General features: G+C 46.3%; 1 protein-coding gene across 4 annotated transcripts; it reads left to right on the plus strand.

Annotated features, from left to right (window-relative positions):
- Positions 1-120: 120 nt before the first annotated feature.
- FIGLA (folliculogenesis specific bHLH transcription factor) lies at positions 121-16364 on the plus strand. Of its 4 annotated transcripts, none has more exons than XM_055539725.1 (5): positions 121-428; positions 5725-5877; positions 7468-7618; positions 16016-16044; positions 16288-16364. In XM_055539725.1, the coding sequence occupies exons 1-4, from the start codon at positions 153-155 to the stop codon at positions 16018-16020; spliced, it is 585 nt and encodes a 194-aa protein (XP_055395700.1). In that variant the 5' UTR covers positions 121-152; the 3' UTR covers positions 16021-16044; positions 16288-16364. The 4 variants fall into 4 exon arrangements, with proteins under 4 accessions (XP_055395700.1, XP_055395699.1, XP_055395698.1 ...); XM_055539724.1 differs by having other exon boundaries at positions 16021-16044; XM_055539723.1 differs by lacking the exon at positions 16016-16044.
- Positions 16365-16883: the final 519 nt, after the last annotated feature.

The following is a 16883-nucleotide window of genomic DNA, read 5'->3' on the forward strand; positions in this document are numbered from 1 at the left end:
GCAGGGGTTTTTAAAAACTTCCCAGGTGACTCCGATATGCAGCAGATTTGGGAGCCAGCGCTGCAATCCAGGCGTCAGGGGAATCACGTGTGGAGTTAGTTAAATTGAGGGTCTCGGAGCCGCTTCCCTGGAGCAGGCAGGTGCGCAGGGGGATGTCGGCTGGAGCCCGGGGCCCCGCCCCCGAGGGGCCCAGGCGCCCCCGGGGAAGGCCCAGCTGCCCGCCGCCCCCGCGCTCAGCCATGGACGCCGCGCCCGAGCTCCTGAGGGTCCCGCCTGCCGAGCTGCTGGACGACGTGCTGCGGGAGCAGTTCGGGCCGCTGCCCCAGCAGGCCACCATCTGCCGGCTCAAGCGGCTGCCGTCGTCCACCCAGGACGTGCAGTTGGTGCTGGAGCGGCGGCGCGTGGCCAACGCCAAAGAGCGCGAGCGGGTGAGTTCAGGCCGGCCCCGCTGAGTCCGCGCGCCGGAACGCGGCCGCCTTCCTCCAGGCTCCCCGTGAGACCCGCCACCCACTTCAGACACCTAGGGGGCCCGGGAAGTCCACCTCCCCCTTGGGGGCCCGGAGCGGCTGGGACCTCCCAAGGGCCACCCGGCTCCCCTCCACACGCGCGGGCCTGGCGCCTCACCTGTGACCCACCTGGAGCCAAGCAGGAAGCCGGTCTGGGGAGGCCGAGGGGAACCCCGACCTCTTCAGAAACGCCTCCCGCTGGCAGGTGCTTTAAGCCCTAGGAGGCGGCAGGGCGCTTCCATCTCCCTACCTCCTGCGCTGAGTGGGTGCTTGGGGCCTCCTTTACCCTGCGCCGAAGCCCAAATGGGGCGTGGGACAGGCGACCTAATGGAAGTTACTCTTTTCCTTACTTTCAACGAAGAATTTAAACAACGTCTCGGTGTGCATCCAGACTCCCACTCAACTCCCAGGCAGGAGACTGAAAGTGGCTGTTTCCGTCTGGCGGGTACGCGGCAAATCACCCACCCGGATGGTCCGGCGGGCGGAGTCGGAGCGCCACCTACCGGCATTTCAGTATTTCTAACTAAACTCTGACCCCCAAACTTGTCAAATTCGGTCTCCTTTCAGTCCTTTGCTGTCTTTGGGTTGCCCGGCTGCAGAGAGGATCCGAGAGAGGGAAGCGTGAGCGGTGGAAGAGGGAGGGCACACATTCTGACCTGGGACCCGAGGAGGACGCTCTTCGATGCCCTGCTGGGGGTGTTCATGCACACTCCTGGACCCTTTAGTAACGTAGCTCCAGTCGATCAACTCGGAGCTCTGTTTGGGCTCAGGTGTGAGGAGAAAGAACCCAGTGAGTGTATGAGACTTCAGGGAAAGTTGGGAGCCCTTTATGATAACCCTGTGATCTGATTTCCAAATTTGCTGGCATATTGAGTGCAGCACTTTCACAGCATCATCTTTCAGGATTTGGAATAGCTCAACTGGAATTCCATCACCTCCACTAGCTTTGTTCATAGTGATACTTTCTAAGGCCCACTTGACTTCACATTCCAGGATGTCTGGCTCTAGGTCAGTGATCACACCATCGTGATTATCTGGGTCATGAAGATCTTTTTTGTACAGTTCTTTTGTGTATTCTTGCCATCTCTTCTTAATATCTTCTGCCTCTGTTAGGTCCGTACCATTTCTGTCCTTTATCGAGCTCATCTTTGCATGAAATGTTCCTTTGGTAATGCTCAAAATTCTCCAAGCCAGGCTTCAGCAATATGTGAACCATGAACTTCCTGATGTTCAAGCTGGTTTTAGAAAAGGCAGAGGAACCAGAGATCAAATTGCCAACATCTGCTGGATCATGGAAAAAGCAAGAGAGTTCCAGAAAAACATCTATTTCTGCTTTATTGACTATGCCAAAGCCTTTGACTGTGTGGATCACAATAAACTGTGGAAAATTCTTCAAGAGATGGGAATACCAGACCACCTGACCTGCCTCTTGAGAAATCGGTATGCAGGTCAGGAAGCAACAGTTAGAACTGGACATGGAACAACAGACTGGTTCCAAATAGGAAAAGGAGTACATCAAGGCTGTATATTGTCACCCTGCTTATTTAACTTACATGCAGAGTACATCATGAGAAACGCTGGGCTGGAAGAAACACAAGCTGGAATCAAGATTGCCGGGAGAAATATCAATAACCTCAGATATGCAGATGACACCACCCTTATGGCAGAAAGTGAAGAGGAGCTAAAAAGCCTCTTGATGAAAGTGAAAGTGGAGAGTGGAAAAGTTGGCTTAAAGCTCAACATTCAGAAAACGAAGATCATGGCATCCGGTCCCACCACTTCATGGGAAATAGATGGGGAAACAGTGGAAACAGTGTCAGACTTTAGTTTTCTGGGCTCCAAAATCACTACAGATGGTGACTGCAGCCATGAAATTAAAAGACGCTTACTCCTTGGAAGGAAAGTTATGACCAACCTAGACAGCATATTGAAAAGCAGAGACATTACTTTGCCAACAAAGGTTTGTCTAGTCAAGGCTATGGTTTTTCCTGTGGTCATGTATGGATGTGAGAGTTGGACTGTGAAGAAGGCTGAGCGCCGAAGAATTGATGCTTTTGAACTGTGGTGTTGGAGAAGACTCTTGAGAGTCCCTTGGACTGCAAGGAGATCCAGCCAGTCCATTCTGAAGGAGATCAGCCCTGGGATTTCTTTGGAAGGAATGATGCTAAAGCTGAAACTCCAGTACTTTGGCCACCTCATGTGAAGAGTTGACTCATTGGAAAAGACCCTGATGCTGGGAGGGATTGGGGGCAGAAGAAGAAGGGGAAGACAGAGGATGAGATGGCTGGATGGCATTGCTGATTCGATGGACAAGAGTCTGAGTGAACTCCGGGAGTTGGTGATGGACTGGGAGGCCTGGCGTGCTGCGATTCATGGGGTCGCAAAGAGTCGGACACGACTGAGTGACCGATCTGATCTGATCTGTGATCTGATGTGTTGGTGTGGTTCTCGAATAAGGTTCTGTTCCTGTATTTGGCATTTTAAGTTGGACTTTCCCCACCAAGAAGGAATTGCTTTCTGCAGAGAATCAGTCCTGGTGTTATCCACTAGTTTAAAACTACTAACCTCATTCTTCTTTACAATGATGAGATTAGAACACCTGGAAGATAGAGAAATGGCTAACCAGGGAACGGAAGCACTCACAATAACTCTCATTCCTGGTATATCTTCCTGGTCTTTTTCCTACTTATATTTGTGCATATGTATGTGTGTGCTAAGTCGCTTCAGTTGGGTCCAGCTCTTTGTGACCCCATTTACTGTAGCCCGTCAGGCTCCTCCGTCTATGGAATTCTTCAGGCAAGAATACTGGAGTGGGTTGCATGCCCTTTTCCAGGGGATCTTCCTGACCCATGTATCAGACCTGGGTCTCTTACATCTCCTGCATTGGGAGGCAGGTTCTTTACCACTATTTCCACCTGGGAAGCATATATATATATAATTTTATAAAATTGTGATCACTTAGTATCAAGATTGCCGGGAGAAATATCAATAACCTCAGATATGCAGATAACACCACCCTTATGGCAGAAAGTGAAGAGGAACTAAAAATCCTCTTGATGAAAGTGAAAGAGGAGAGTGAAAAAGTTGGCTTAAAGCTCCACATTCAGAAAACTAAGATCACGGCATCTGGTCCCATCACTTCATGGCAGATAGATGGAGAAACAGTGGAAACAGTGTCAGACTTTATTTTTGGGGGGCTCCAAAATCACTGCAGATGGTGATTGCAGCCATGAAGTTAAAAGACACTTACTTCTTGGAAGGAAAGTTATGACCAACCTAGATAGCATATTGAAAAGCAGAGATATTACTTTGCCAACAAAGGTCCATCTAGTCAAGGCTATGGTTTTTCCAGTGGTCATGTATGAATGTGAGAGTTGGACTGTGAAGAAAGCTGAGCGCTGAAGAATTGATGCTTTTGAAGTGTGGTGTTGGAGAAGACTCTTGAGAGTCCCTTGGACTGCAAGGAGATCCAACCAGTCCATCCTAAAGGAGATCAGTCCTGAATATTCATTGGAAGGACTGATGCTGAAGCTGAAACTCCAATACTTTGGCCACCTCATGTGAAGAGTTGGGAGGGTTTGGGGGCAGGAGGAGAAGGGAACGACAGAGAATGAGATGGCTGGATGGCATCACCTACTCGATGGACATGAGTTTGAGTGAACTCCGGGAGTTGGTGATGGACAGGGAGTCCTGGCGTGCTGTGATTCATGGGGTCGCAAAGTCGGACACAACTGAGTGACTGAACTGAGTATATATTTTTATGCCTTTTTTTCACTTAACATTATCAAAAACATTTCCTCATATTCCTAAGCAGAACAGTTTTTGACTTTATAGTCCAACATATAAATAGACTGCTTATCCAGCCTCCTAGTGTTGGGCATATATGCTTTTTTGCAGCTTTTTAGTGGTACAAAGATCTATGTCTATGTCTGATCATTGCTTTCCAACAAAACATTAGACATGGAATTACTGGGACATAAGCAGTCTCATGACTTTTGATACAGGTTGCCCAGTTGCTTTCTAGAAAAGTTTATTAATTAATGTGTATCCCCTTTTACAGGCTATTGGATGGTTTCCTTTTTCCATCCCAATGCTGGGTATGATAATCAAAGCAAAAATGTTGCCAGCTTGGTACACAAAAAATGGTATCCAATTTCTGCTTTATTTTTTGTATTTTTAAATGGAAGATAATTGTTTTACAATGTTTGTGTTGGTTTCTGCTGTAAATCAATATGAATCAGCTATAAGTATACATATATCCCCTCCCTCTTGAGCCTTCCTCCCACCCGTAATTTCTATTTTAGTCTGCAGTTCTTTGATTAAAGTTTGATATTTCGTAAATTCATTGGTTATCATATTCTGTGAATGGCCTGTGTTCATTGTCCAATTTGATGTGGAGTAGGAGGGAGCTCTCAATATAAGTGAATGGTTTCCTGTGTAGAGCCAGTTCTTCAAGGGCCTGTTTCCACCCCCCACCCCACCCCACCCCAGCCCCAGTGGGGGTGGGTGGGTGGTGTGATAATGAGCATTCCAGGCCTCCAGAGCCAAGGACTTAGACCCTGAAGATTAAGAAAAAAAGGTACTTCATTCTACCTTTCAAGTCTCACCAATATGCAGACTCTCTGGACTCTAATACTTGACTATATCATCAACTCAGTTTGGAATGAGGTTGAAGAATGGTTGGCACAGTACTTGAATAGACAAGTGTTTGTACATTTTACTCATTATGGTCAATGCAACTTATTGAGGACTTTCTATGTGCCGGGGGAAATATTTGATGTGTAATTATGTTCCTTAATCAGCAGCTACACCACTACAAGGTGAGGATTTTCCACTTTGCAAATGAACCAAGGCTCGATAATATGAAGTGTCCTACACACTTCTGTAAAGCCAAGTGGCAGAGTTGGATTTTAATCCTTGAGTGGCTGACCCAGAGCTTTTAGCCACTGGTAGTGGCTCTGCCTCTGTTTTGCAGCGGGGATGCTCTCAGAGGAAGAGGCCAGCATGGACCTCCACACCCTTTCCAGTCCACCCATGCCTCGTGCCAGGCCCATGCCACTCCCGATCCCCTTGCCAGGGACTGTACTGCCAGTGGAGCGGCAGTGCTTGGGCACGAGCCTGCTCGGCCTCACGAACCGCCCCCCCCCACCTTCTGTAGTCTGGGGAGATGCCTTACAGATTAGCTTCCTGTGTGTCACTGTGCCTTCTTCCTTTCCAGATAAAAAATCTCAACCATGGTTTGGCCAAACTGAAGGCACTGGTGCCATTTCTTCCCCAAAACAGGAAGCCTAGCAAAGTTGATATCCTCAGAGGTGCAACTGAATACATACAAGTTCTCAGTGATATTTTGGAAGAAGCCAAAGACTCCGAGGTAAAGGTTTTAAGAAGTTAGAACAATGACACTCGCCGTTACTGAGCTCTTTCTAGGTGCAGGCCAACTTCTGCGCCTGTGCTAGTTATACAGTCCTCTGACCTCATACAGATGCTGCTTTTACCGAGGAAGAAACCAAATACAGGCAAAGGTCCCACAGCTAAGCAGTGTCAGGACTGGAGTCTGAATCTAGGTCTGTGTGAGCTTTGGAGTCAAGTTCTGACCATCTGTATCCTTCCTGTCACTGTCCAGAGCCTCTAGCGCTGAATTGCTTAGCCTTTGATGGGACTTTGATAGCAGGGACATGAGAGGAGGGTCCCCAAAGCCACTTTGTGGCAGTGCTGTTCTTCAGCAGAACACACATCAGACAGGAAGCACAGAAGGGAAGAGGGGTGTCCCTTGGGAGAAGCCCTCCCTGGGGGTCAACCCTGCTGGAGAGCTCATTGATCTCCTCTGATGCTAATCTCATGGGATTTTGTGACCATTCAGTGGGACTACATAGGTGAACCTGCTTTGTAAACTGTGAAGCCCTGTAATGTCACCACGATTATTGGGACACATAGCTCAAGGGTCTTCATCAGTGGAAGGTGTGAGCTGGATTCATGAGCTCATTCCATGGAGAGGCAAATTCGGAAGGCTTGAAAATGTATTCATCATCAGAGGAAGTAAGATATGGAGAGAGAAAAGGCCTTAGAAGTGAGCCCTAAAGAACAGGAGAAGGAGGGGCTATCAGAGAGGGGCAGATGGAGAAGCAAGATGGGACCCTACAATCAGGGAGGGGAAATCTTGGGGATCCAAGTGTGGGAAATTGTGTGAGAAGCTATAGGTGGGGCCAGGAAGACAACCAGGCACAGAGCGTGAAGGACAGGAGTGGGCTGGAGGCCAGCCTTTGGTGGGTTGATGGTATGTTATTGGTAAATATCTGAAATCTAACAGAGGGAAGTGGCAAGCTTCAAGTCTATTCAATCTGAAAGTCTGAGACTGGAAAGCGGCTTGAAAGGATGGAAGAACAATGACAATTGTTAGATCAATGAAGGTCTTTTCTAATTAGCAATGCGATCCTGTTTAGGGACTGAAGAGGCCAGATAGCAGAGAGAAGGGAAATATACTCAGGAACAGAAATAGACAAATGCTTAAGGGTACATTTTAGATTCTTCCTCTTGTCCGCTAGTCCTACTTATGTGACGACTGGGAGGATACATTCTGCACTGGTAGGGGGGATGGATTGTCCTGATGGACAAACTGGATGGCTGGGTTGTAGAGTGGTTGCAGTATTTGCACAGATGCAGACGGCTACATTAGTTTTTCCTTACATGTGAATCGCCTAATATAAGTGCTTTGGTGTTACATAAAATACAGAATCTGTTCCATGCTATAATCTTTTTAATGTAGTTTCCAATCACACAACATTTTAAGGTTCTAGCAGAACAGAAACCAGTCTGCTGAGCAATGATTTTTCTTTCCATAATAACTTAAGCATTGCTCTCATCGCTTAAATACAATTTCATAGGTTAAAACTTTGAAATATATTGGCTTAAATAGTCAAAATCTGTCCCATTATACTGTTTGACAACTAAATATGGTTTCTAGAAACGAGACCCCGATCATCAGAGCTATAGCAGCAATACTTCTGAGCCACATACATCCTCAGCTAGAGAGCTATCGAGAATTATACAACGTGCCGGCTGTGCCATGGGCTTGAAGAATGAGAAGGAAGGGTCCTGGGCAGATGGTGGCAGTGGTGAGTTGGCACATACTTGTCGCCAGAGGGCGGTGTCTACGATGGGATGGTGTCTACGATGGGAATTCTCTCCCCAGCGAGGAGTCTGGAAAAGTGTTAATTCTTGAATAGTTATGTTGATATCCAAAAACTCATAAGACATCCCTTGGGCATGAGGTATTTTCCATGTTAAAACATGATTGAAGCAAGATCACTGTGTGAAAACACCTAGGTGGGCAGGTGAGTTTGCTAGTTTGAAAGATCTATTATTATGTTCCGAGTTCATTGGAAAGCAGTTCAAGGGAAAGCAGCTCCTCCAGAATCACCCTGTACAGACCTAAGCTTAATTTTTTATGACCCTGATTAATATGTCAAAAGGTTTTCTGGATTCTGAGGTCTCCAGAAAAGTAAGTAGCCGCCCTTCATAAAGCCGCATGGTGATCCCATGTACACACTTGCACTCAGAGGCACATTTGTTTTTAAGTTGACCTTGTTGCAAAGTCAGAGCAACAAGTTTTCTATAATAACAAAGGAGTTTATTGAAATATTATTGCTTATTACTTTGCCAAACTAAAAAATTGTTGGAAGGAGCAGCCTGCTTTTCTCCAAGTCTAGGACGTGGAGGTTTTGCTCTTGTGTCTCTGTGTTACATAGAAAAGGTCCCCTGTTCTATTATTGCTACTGAAACAAGAAAGGCTTGCAGAAATCTGGAACTAAGCAAGTTGCTTAGTGTGGTATAAGGAGCAGTGGGGGCTATGGAGTAACAAATGATGGTTGGTCTTGGGAGCTGGTTTAGGAGAGCAGTTGAGTGGTGGCTCTGGAGACAGAATGCTGAAGTTCAAACCCTGGTTTTACCACTTGTTGGTGTGACCTTGAGTGAGGTGCTGAAGTTTTCCAACCCTCAATTTCCCCAACTGTAGAATGGGAATGATAATTGTACCTATGTAAGGTATCTGTGAGGTTCAAATGACATCATGTCAGTGGAGCGTCTAGCATGGTACCTGGCATGTCAGCGTTCGCTCAGCCTTTATGAAGTTGGCTTGCCTCGCCGTGAGCCCTCAGTATTGACCGGTGAGCAGCCAACAGTGGGCCCCAGGCATCGCCGCTCTGTGGCTGTCACCAGCGCTTCACTCTGGTTTGAGGCCTGACAGACTTTCTGCTGATTGGCTGGCCTCATTTCTGATCTGATTACTGATTTCTGAGGATTCTACTTGTGCACATGCTCAGTCTAGATATTCCAGTTTGGGCCACTTGAGATTTAAAACTTCCCCTCTCCCATCAACTTTTAGGAGACAGAATTCCTCTTGCTACTACATGAGCTGATAGGGAATGACTAGGAACAAAGGAAAGAGTGAACTGAAGCTTGAACCCGACTGCCTAAGTGAATAACAGTAACGCTTGCACAAATGTGGTTTTCATGTGTTAGATGTTAAGGCAAGAATCTTGCTTGCATTTAATGTTCACTGGTCCTTGTCAGGTAGGCATCACCAGGTCATTCTCATGGTGAGATACCTGACTGGCTGGTCCTTCCTGCTAGTCCCCTTGGGCCTGGTACAGAGCAGGCCTATGTGCCCTGCATTACAAGGTGGATTCTTAACTCTGGACCACCAGGGAAATCCCATCACCATCATCCTTTGATCACTTCCTTTCTGGCAAAAGATGGTCCAAGCTCAAGCATCTTATACTTTTCCAGCCCCAGCCTTGGAATCAACCTTTTATCAAGGACATCCAGTGGGTAGCTCGCCTCCCACCTCGTCCCATCTCGATGTCATCTCCTCCCTCTGTGGCTCTTCTCCTTGGGTTTTAGCACCTGAAGTTGGTTTGCTAGAGCTGCGAAGCACACAGACCAAGTGACTTAAAGAGCACACATTTGTTTCTTACAGTTCTGGAGGCTGGAAGTCTTACAGTGAGGTGTTGGCGAGCGTGTTTTCTTCTGGCCTCTCTCCCTGGCTTGAGATGGCCTTGCCTCAGTGCGGGCTTGCCCCTGGTGTCTATGTGCCCAAATTTCCTCCTCTTATAAGGACACCAGTCAGATTGGATTAGGGACCACCCTAATGGCCTCTTTTTAACTTAACCACCTCTTTAAAGGTCCTAAGTCCAAATACAGTCCCAGGTACTGGGGACTGGGACTTCCACATGCATTTGGGGGGCCATGGTTCAGCCCATAACAACACCCCTGACAGGCTGCCCCTCCACAGAACCCTCTCCAGGAGGGATAGAGATAAAGGGGCCAAGGAAACAAAGCTCAGGTTGGCCTTGATTTCCCAAAGAATCCTCATCAGGGAGTATTCTGCTTTACCTGAAAGGGCAACTGCTAATACATAGGGTTTCAGGATCCAGTCAGATACCCTAACTGGAGACATGGGGACAGCAGTGTGGCTCACTGGACTGAAATGTCCATGTGGGGCTCAGGAACTGGGAGGCAGGTCTCCTCCAACTTCAGTCTGCAGAAGCAGCACCCATTTTTCCACTCTTGGAGAGGATCTCAGGAGCGGAATCTGGTGCAGGCAGAGATCGGCACCTGGGGAGACTTGGGGCTGGGGTTGGAAGAAGCTGTGCCAGATGAACAACACTGTTGAGGCCAGAGCCCTGGTGAAGCACACAAGAATCTGCTGATGGCAGGGAGGGAGGAGGTGAACTGCTCGGGCCAGAGCAGGTTCACTCGGGACCGAATCAGCAAGTGCTTATGTGTGTGGATGGAGGGGACATGGCCATGTGAAGCCACAGCTTCTGGCCTTGGGAGGGAGAGGGATTAATGTCAAGGTCCAGGGGAGGCTTGTTTAAACTGGGCTTTCAAGGTATAGGATTTTACTGTTTGGGGATTAGGCTGAGTGGCATGATGTTCACTAACCCACCACTGTTATTTCTTCTATTTGTCACTGATGGCTGTGGCTTAGGCATTTCACACCAGGCAAAGCTCTGAATGTTGCTCCGAGTTTCCTGTAATCCTGTAGAGACTGTGTCCCTGGACAAAGTCCACCCTCAGTGCGGAAGTGAGATGCCAATTGTACTGGGGTCTCGGGGGCTCTGGAAAGGGATACATGTGTGAACATAAGCGTCTGTTAGACGTGCCGCCATCCTGCACTTCTCAATTTTGGTCTGTCATAGGAGCAGTCCTTGGAGAGAGTTTCTGAGAGAAGCCTGGTGGGTGGCAGATCTCCTCAACGCCCCCCGCCCCCCGCCTCCCCACCCTGCAGGTTGTGGTAATCTGTGTGTGAAATTAAGCCCTGGGGACATTTCTTCTAATAGCAATTTAAGCTCTGAAATCAGATGGTCTGGCTAGTTGGGATGAATTTATTAGCACCCTGGGAAGGCATTGAAGTGTCTGTTGTTCTATTTTCTATCTCATGTTTTCCCCAGGTAGTGGTGACGTGTGATAGCAAAGATCCCATACAGCAGCACAGCAGTGGGGTAGTGGGGAGGAGGGTCTAGGCTTTTCCTTGGGAAGCACATTTATCTTCCCCAGTGTTCACTGGTGGCCTAGTGGGCATATGCAGATGAGTTTAGTCACAGAATATTTTAATAAGTTGAACTTCCCTTTTGAGGGGGTGGGTGCTCTTTGGTTTGTCAGTCCCCACCCACTCTTACTGCATCTGCATGTAGGCGTTTAATTTTTGCAGATCAGGGCCACTGAGCTCATAAGGAAAGCTGCACAAGTGCTTGCCTTTGGCTCTGGGGTGCTATTGTTTTCTCAACTTTGGAGGTTTAGGGGTTGGTAGTAGTAAAGAACCTGCCTGCCAATTCAGGAAATAGAAGAGACATGGGTTTGATCCCTGGGATGGGAGGAGACCCTGGAGGAAGGCATGGCAACCCACTCCAGTATTCTTGCCTGGAGAATCCCTTGTACAGAGGGGCCTGGTGTGCTATGGTCCATAGGGTTGCAAAGAGTCACACGACTGAAGTGACTTAGCACGCACACACGCTCGAATGATATGAATGCTAGTCATCCTCTCTGGAACTTTGGTAAGGTAAGATGTGGCATGTAGGATGGCATCCATCTAACTTTGAAGTCATGCCACCTCTGTTGGAGTGGTCCCCAGGCTGCAGCTACTGAGGAAGAGATCCAACCAGAACCTGGGAAGATTCTTATTTTTAAATTACTTTTTATTGGAGTATAGTTGCTTTACAATTTTGTGTTAGATTTTACTGTATAGACTCAGCCATACATATCCATATATGCCTTTTGGACTTCCTTCCCATTCAGATCACCACAGTGGATTAAGTTGAGTTCCCTGTGCTACATAGTATCTTATTTCCAAGGAAGATTCTTTTTAAATAATTAAAAAAATTTTTAATTGGAGGATAACTACTTTACATTGTGGTTTTTGCCATGCACTGACACGAATCAGCCATGGGTGCACGTGTGTCCCCCCGTCCTGTACCCCCCTCCCACCTCCCTCCCCACCCCATCCCTCTGGGTTGCCCCAGAGCACCAGCTTTAAGTGCCCTGCTTCATGCATTGAACTTGCACTGGTCATCCGTTTTACATATGGTAATATACATGTTTCAATGCTGTTCTCTCAAATCATCCCACCCTTGCCTTCTCCCACAGAGTCCAAAAGTCTGTTCTTTACGTCTGTGTCTCCTTTGCTGCCCTGCATGTAGGATTGTCATTACCATCTTTCTAAATTCTCTCTCTCTCTCTATATATATATATATATGCATTAATATGCTGTATTTTTGGTGTTTTTCTTTCTGGCTTACTTCACTCTGTATAATAGGCTCCAGTTTCATCCACCTCATTAGAACTGACTCAAATACATTCTTTTTTATAGCTGAATAATATTCCATTGTGTATATGTATCACAACTTCCTAATCCATTCATCTACTGATGGACATCTAGGTTGATTCCATGCCCTAGCTATTATTGTACACAGTGCTACAGTGAACATTGGGGTGCATGTGTCTCTTTCAATTCTGGTTTCCCAGGAAGACTTTTAAGGCCCAATCTGATCAGGTAAGAAGAAAATATTACAGGGAAGACATAGTCTCATCTCTTCATGAAAATAAGAGAAGGAGATGTCTTTTGTTGGAACTCGGATTCTTCCGTGGGGATAAAAGATTGAATCAGTCGGGGAAGCGGGTTTTGTTCCTGTGTGTGCAGGGGAGCATGTGGACATGAAGCCTGGTGTGTTTGAGGAGATCTCTAGCTGCTACGTGCCCTGAGTCTGTCAGTGAGCTTAGCATCTTCTGAGAAAGCCAGTAATTTCTGTTTCTCTGACATATCGTGGGCATGGTGGTTAAATTAATTAAGGTAATTTCTTATCTATTCTTATGAATTTCTTGAGGGATTATTTATATGAGTTTTTTCTAATATTTTTTGGGCTGCGCTGGGTCTTAGTCGCGGCACGTGGGATCTTTTGTTAACTATGGCATGTGAACTTCTTAGTTGCGGCCTATGGGATCTAGTTCCCTGACCAGGGATCGAACCCGGCCCACTGCACTGGGAGTGTGGAATCTTAGCCACTGGACTGCCAGGGAAATGTCATTTATATGAGTTCTATGAAAGGTCCATCTCATTGGTCCCACATGAATGTGGGAGACAATGACAAGAATTGGATGGAAGGGTCTCTCAAAGACCCTTTGCTGAGAGGGTCCTGAGAGGCAGAGCATCTCTGACCTGCTGTGGGACCTCCCTGGGTCAGCTCTGGATCAGCAGAAAACCACCAAATGCTCAGGCCATGTGAGCCAGCCCCTGAGGGAGGTCAGTGGATCCTCCCAGCTGCCACCTTGCCCCTGTTCTAACCCTGGGTTCTGCAGAGCACATCAGGGATAAAACGGACTCCATAGAGACAGTGTTCCTGGCAGATCTGCTAGCAGGGGGGAAAAGGGATTAGAAATACAATACAATTATTTTTCAGAACTCTTCAGTCCTCTTTGGCTCATTCTTTTCCTTTCTGGATGAGTTTTCCCTCCAGGAGTTGTCAATGCGGCAGCTCTTGTGTAGAAGACAGGCCTGGATGCCGGCCTCACTGGGGTGCTTGGAGGTGAGAGGAACCGTGGGGCAGAGTCCCCCAAGCATCATGCTGTTCGGGCCAGGTCCCCAAGGGAGGAGACATGGGGCTTAGTGGCCAGAGCCCTGCTTACTCTAAAGAGCTTTGTTTACTGGAAGAATCATCTGTATGGTTCTCCCTCAGACATGAGACAGCGAGGCTGTCTTCTGAACAAGACTGGATTCTGATCTTGGGGTCCTGGCTGGACTTTCACTCACCGAAGTAGTATAAGCGACTAGAGCACAGTTTAGATGGGCAGAAAGGCCATTTTACTTCCTACACTGTTCTCCACTTGTTCTTGAGAACCCATTAAGACCCTTATCACTCAAGTGGTTGGAAAACTCTTTATCTTGCTCTATGGAGGTCTATCCTGTTTGAGTAAATACTGAATCAGTTCAGTGTTGAGAATGTTCCCTTTGGGGACGCCTGTGCCTCTTAAGCCTTCTCCCTCCTCCCTGTCCTCCTCGGGTACAGTGAGGAGCGTGTACAGCATGGAGGTTGCAGTGGGAGCACTCCTGTGTGTCTCTCTACCTCTGACCCATCTAATCCTCTGGCCCTGGTCTTGGGTGTGGTTGGGCTGACATTGGCTGTGGGTGTCTATGCCCCCCCCCACCCCCCGCGTGGCTTCTTTTCTCTAAGCGGCGCCGTCCAGAACCCAGGCCTCTTTGTCCTCCTGGCTTCCTACTCCCAGATGGGCTAGTGTGGCTGCCCTCAGGTCCTGAAGATGCCCCTCAGCCAGTGCTCACCCACTCCTCTGAGAGGCTGTATCCTGAGACGTGGGTACAGATTCTTGCTTTCTTCAGACTCTACTTTGCCTCTGGAACCGTCCCCTGTCCCTGGGTCAAAGCCCAGGATGGCATAGTACAGGGGTCCTTCCCGGGGATCAGGCAGCTTCCACATGCTGACCCGTCACCCCTGAATAGGTGCTTCCTCCTGTTTCAATTTCATCTCCATTTTCAGTTGTAGGAAGTCTTCCCACATCATATCTTGCCTCCTCTCTGCTCTGTGACTACTGGGTGAGCAGCCATCTGAGCTCTGCCCACCAGAGCTGTCCCTTTGAGCAAAGTTGGCCCCTTTCCGCAAAGTTGGCCCCTTTCCAACAAGAGCCTTGCTTTTCAGATTATTGTGAAGCTTGGAACTGAAGAAGCTCAGTGAGTGAGGACTTCTGGTCTGGTGCCTATCTGCTTCTCCCCTCCCCCCAGCCTTGACTCAGTGGGGGAAGGAAAAGTACATCAGATAATATGTCAGATTATAGAGCTACACAACCAAAAGCAGGAGTACACCTGCCTTATTAAAGTTGCTGAAGAGCAGGCTGGGTTTTATTCCTCAGACCACCCTCTTCTTGGACCTTCCAACTCCTTAACTTAGATGAGCCCAGCATTTTTAAGTGAACTGTGACCATAAACAGCAATAAACTTCAAGTTTTTGTATTCCAATACTTAAATATTACATTCCTGGAATTTTCCAGCTAACTTAAAGAAACTAAGACAATAATCTATAATACACTGAACTGTAGGCTGATAAAATGAAATTATCCTTTAATCCTCTAGGTAAACACAGTATCCATGAATTTGTCTTCTAGGTTTAGAACATTCTGGTTGTGTAAAAAGTTAAAAGTTTTTAAAATAAAACTTCTAAAGCTAAATTTGAACTCAAAAAAAGAATGTTGATGACATGTATCTTGGAAAGACTTGCTCAGGATCGGAAAAAATTGATACTTATTTTGTGCCAGGTACTATTCCTGGCAGTTTATACCTAATAATCTGTTTAATTTTCATAACCACCCTGTGAGGTACAAACAACTATGTCCATTTTACATGTCATGAAGCTAAGAAATGAAGTTAAGTCACCCTACATCCAGTGAGTGGACACAGGGTTTGGGTTGGAAGATGTGGGAAATACTCTTAAACCTTTTAATGGCCTTTCATTCTAACAAAGATCACCCTTTAATTGTAAATAAATGGGCTAAGAAGTAAATAAATGCTTTTTTAAAGCTAAATTAAAGCCTTTGATCACAGTATTTCATACTAATGTACACTTGGGTTTCAGTTTCTGAAGTTTACACACACCACAATTTGGGTGTCTTTATTTTTTTAACTCATGGATGTAAGTTGAGACTTCAGAAAATCAAGAAGACCAAGGTTATCTTACTATCTTAAAAAAAGCCACAGATAGGAATATACTATTGATACTATGCTTGCAAAATTTTTCCTATGAATTAATTATCATAAGGTGTATAACATTGTATATTTTTTTATTCTATCATTAACATGTTAGAGGTTACCATATAGTCCTTATAACAAGTTTTAATGGTCCATTAAATTATCCATGGGATAATTTTCTAATTGTTTTGGACATTTGTTTTTAGTTTTTTGTTCTCAACCTGATGTATTTAGTTCTTTTTGTATTTTATTTTGTTTTTAGGATAGATTCCCCATAGAACTGAGTCACAGGTAGGTATAATCTATGACTTACTGTGTAGTGCCAATTTATAAAACCACCAGCTTACAAAAGTGCCGAGTCTGTAATATCCTTGCCAACAATGAGATTGATTAAAATGATAGTTTTAATGAGCAAAAAATGGTATCTTTAAATTTAAACATATTTGATTAATTACTAGTTAATTCCTAACTTCTTGTTTGTTTTGAACTGTTTCTATCTTTTGGCCATTTACAATGAGCTCTCTTCTGTTTCAGGTTCCCTCAAGTATGAAAAGTGAAAAGGCTGGCCCAGGGCTACCTTCTACAGACAAATAAATGCAGTCGTAAAAGTTTTAGAGTCTCTTTTTTTCTTAAAAAATTGTCATAATTCAAAGAGTGACAATTACCCTTTAAATGTCCTTGACTGTCACAAAGCTACTTGACTCTCCTTTCTCAATTCCACTCACCCAGCTAAGGCCATATGGCCCCTCTGTGCAGGTTTAGACACACAAGCACCTGGAGCACAGAGGCAGACTTCATAGCAACTGCTCACAGAGACCTAGCACTTAATAAATGGGCCTCTTCTCCACACTTGTCTTATGATAACTTGTTCTCATAATGATTCTGCAGGAGAGGCACACTGACCCTTGCTTTACAGATGGAGAAAATGAGGCACAAAAAGTGGATAGTCCACGTAGGCTGCCATAACACAGTCCACAGACTGGGTGGCTTAGCGGAAATTTATTTCTCACACTTCTGGAAGCTGGGAAGACCAAGATCAAAGCCTAAAGGGTTTAGTTTGCTTTCCCTGGCTTGCTGACAGTTGCTTTCTCTCTGTGTCCTCACAAGGTGGAGCGAGCACTCGGGCTCTG

The sequence above is a fragment of the Bubalus kerabau genome, chromosome 11 (assembly GCF_029407905.1).
Source record: "Bubalus kerabau isolate K-KA32 ecotype Philippines breed swamp buffalo chromosome 11, PCC_UOA_SB_1v2, whole genome shotgun sequence".
NCBI lineage: Eukaryota > Metazoa > Chordata > Mammalia > Artiodactyla > Bovidae > Bubalus > Bubalus kerabau.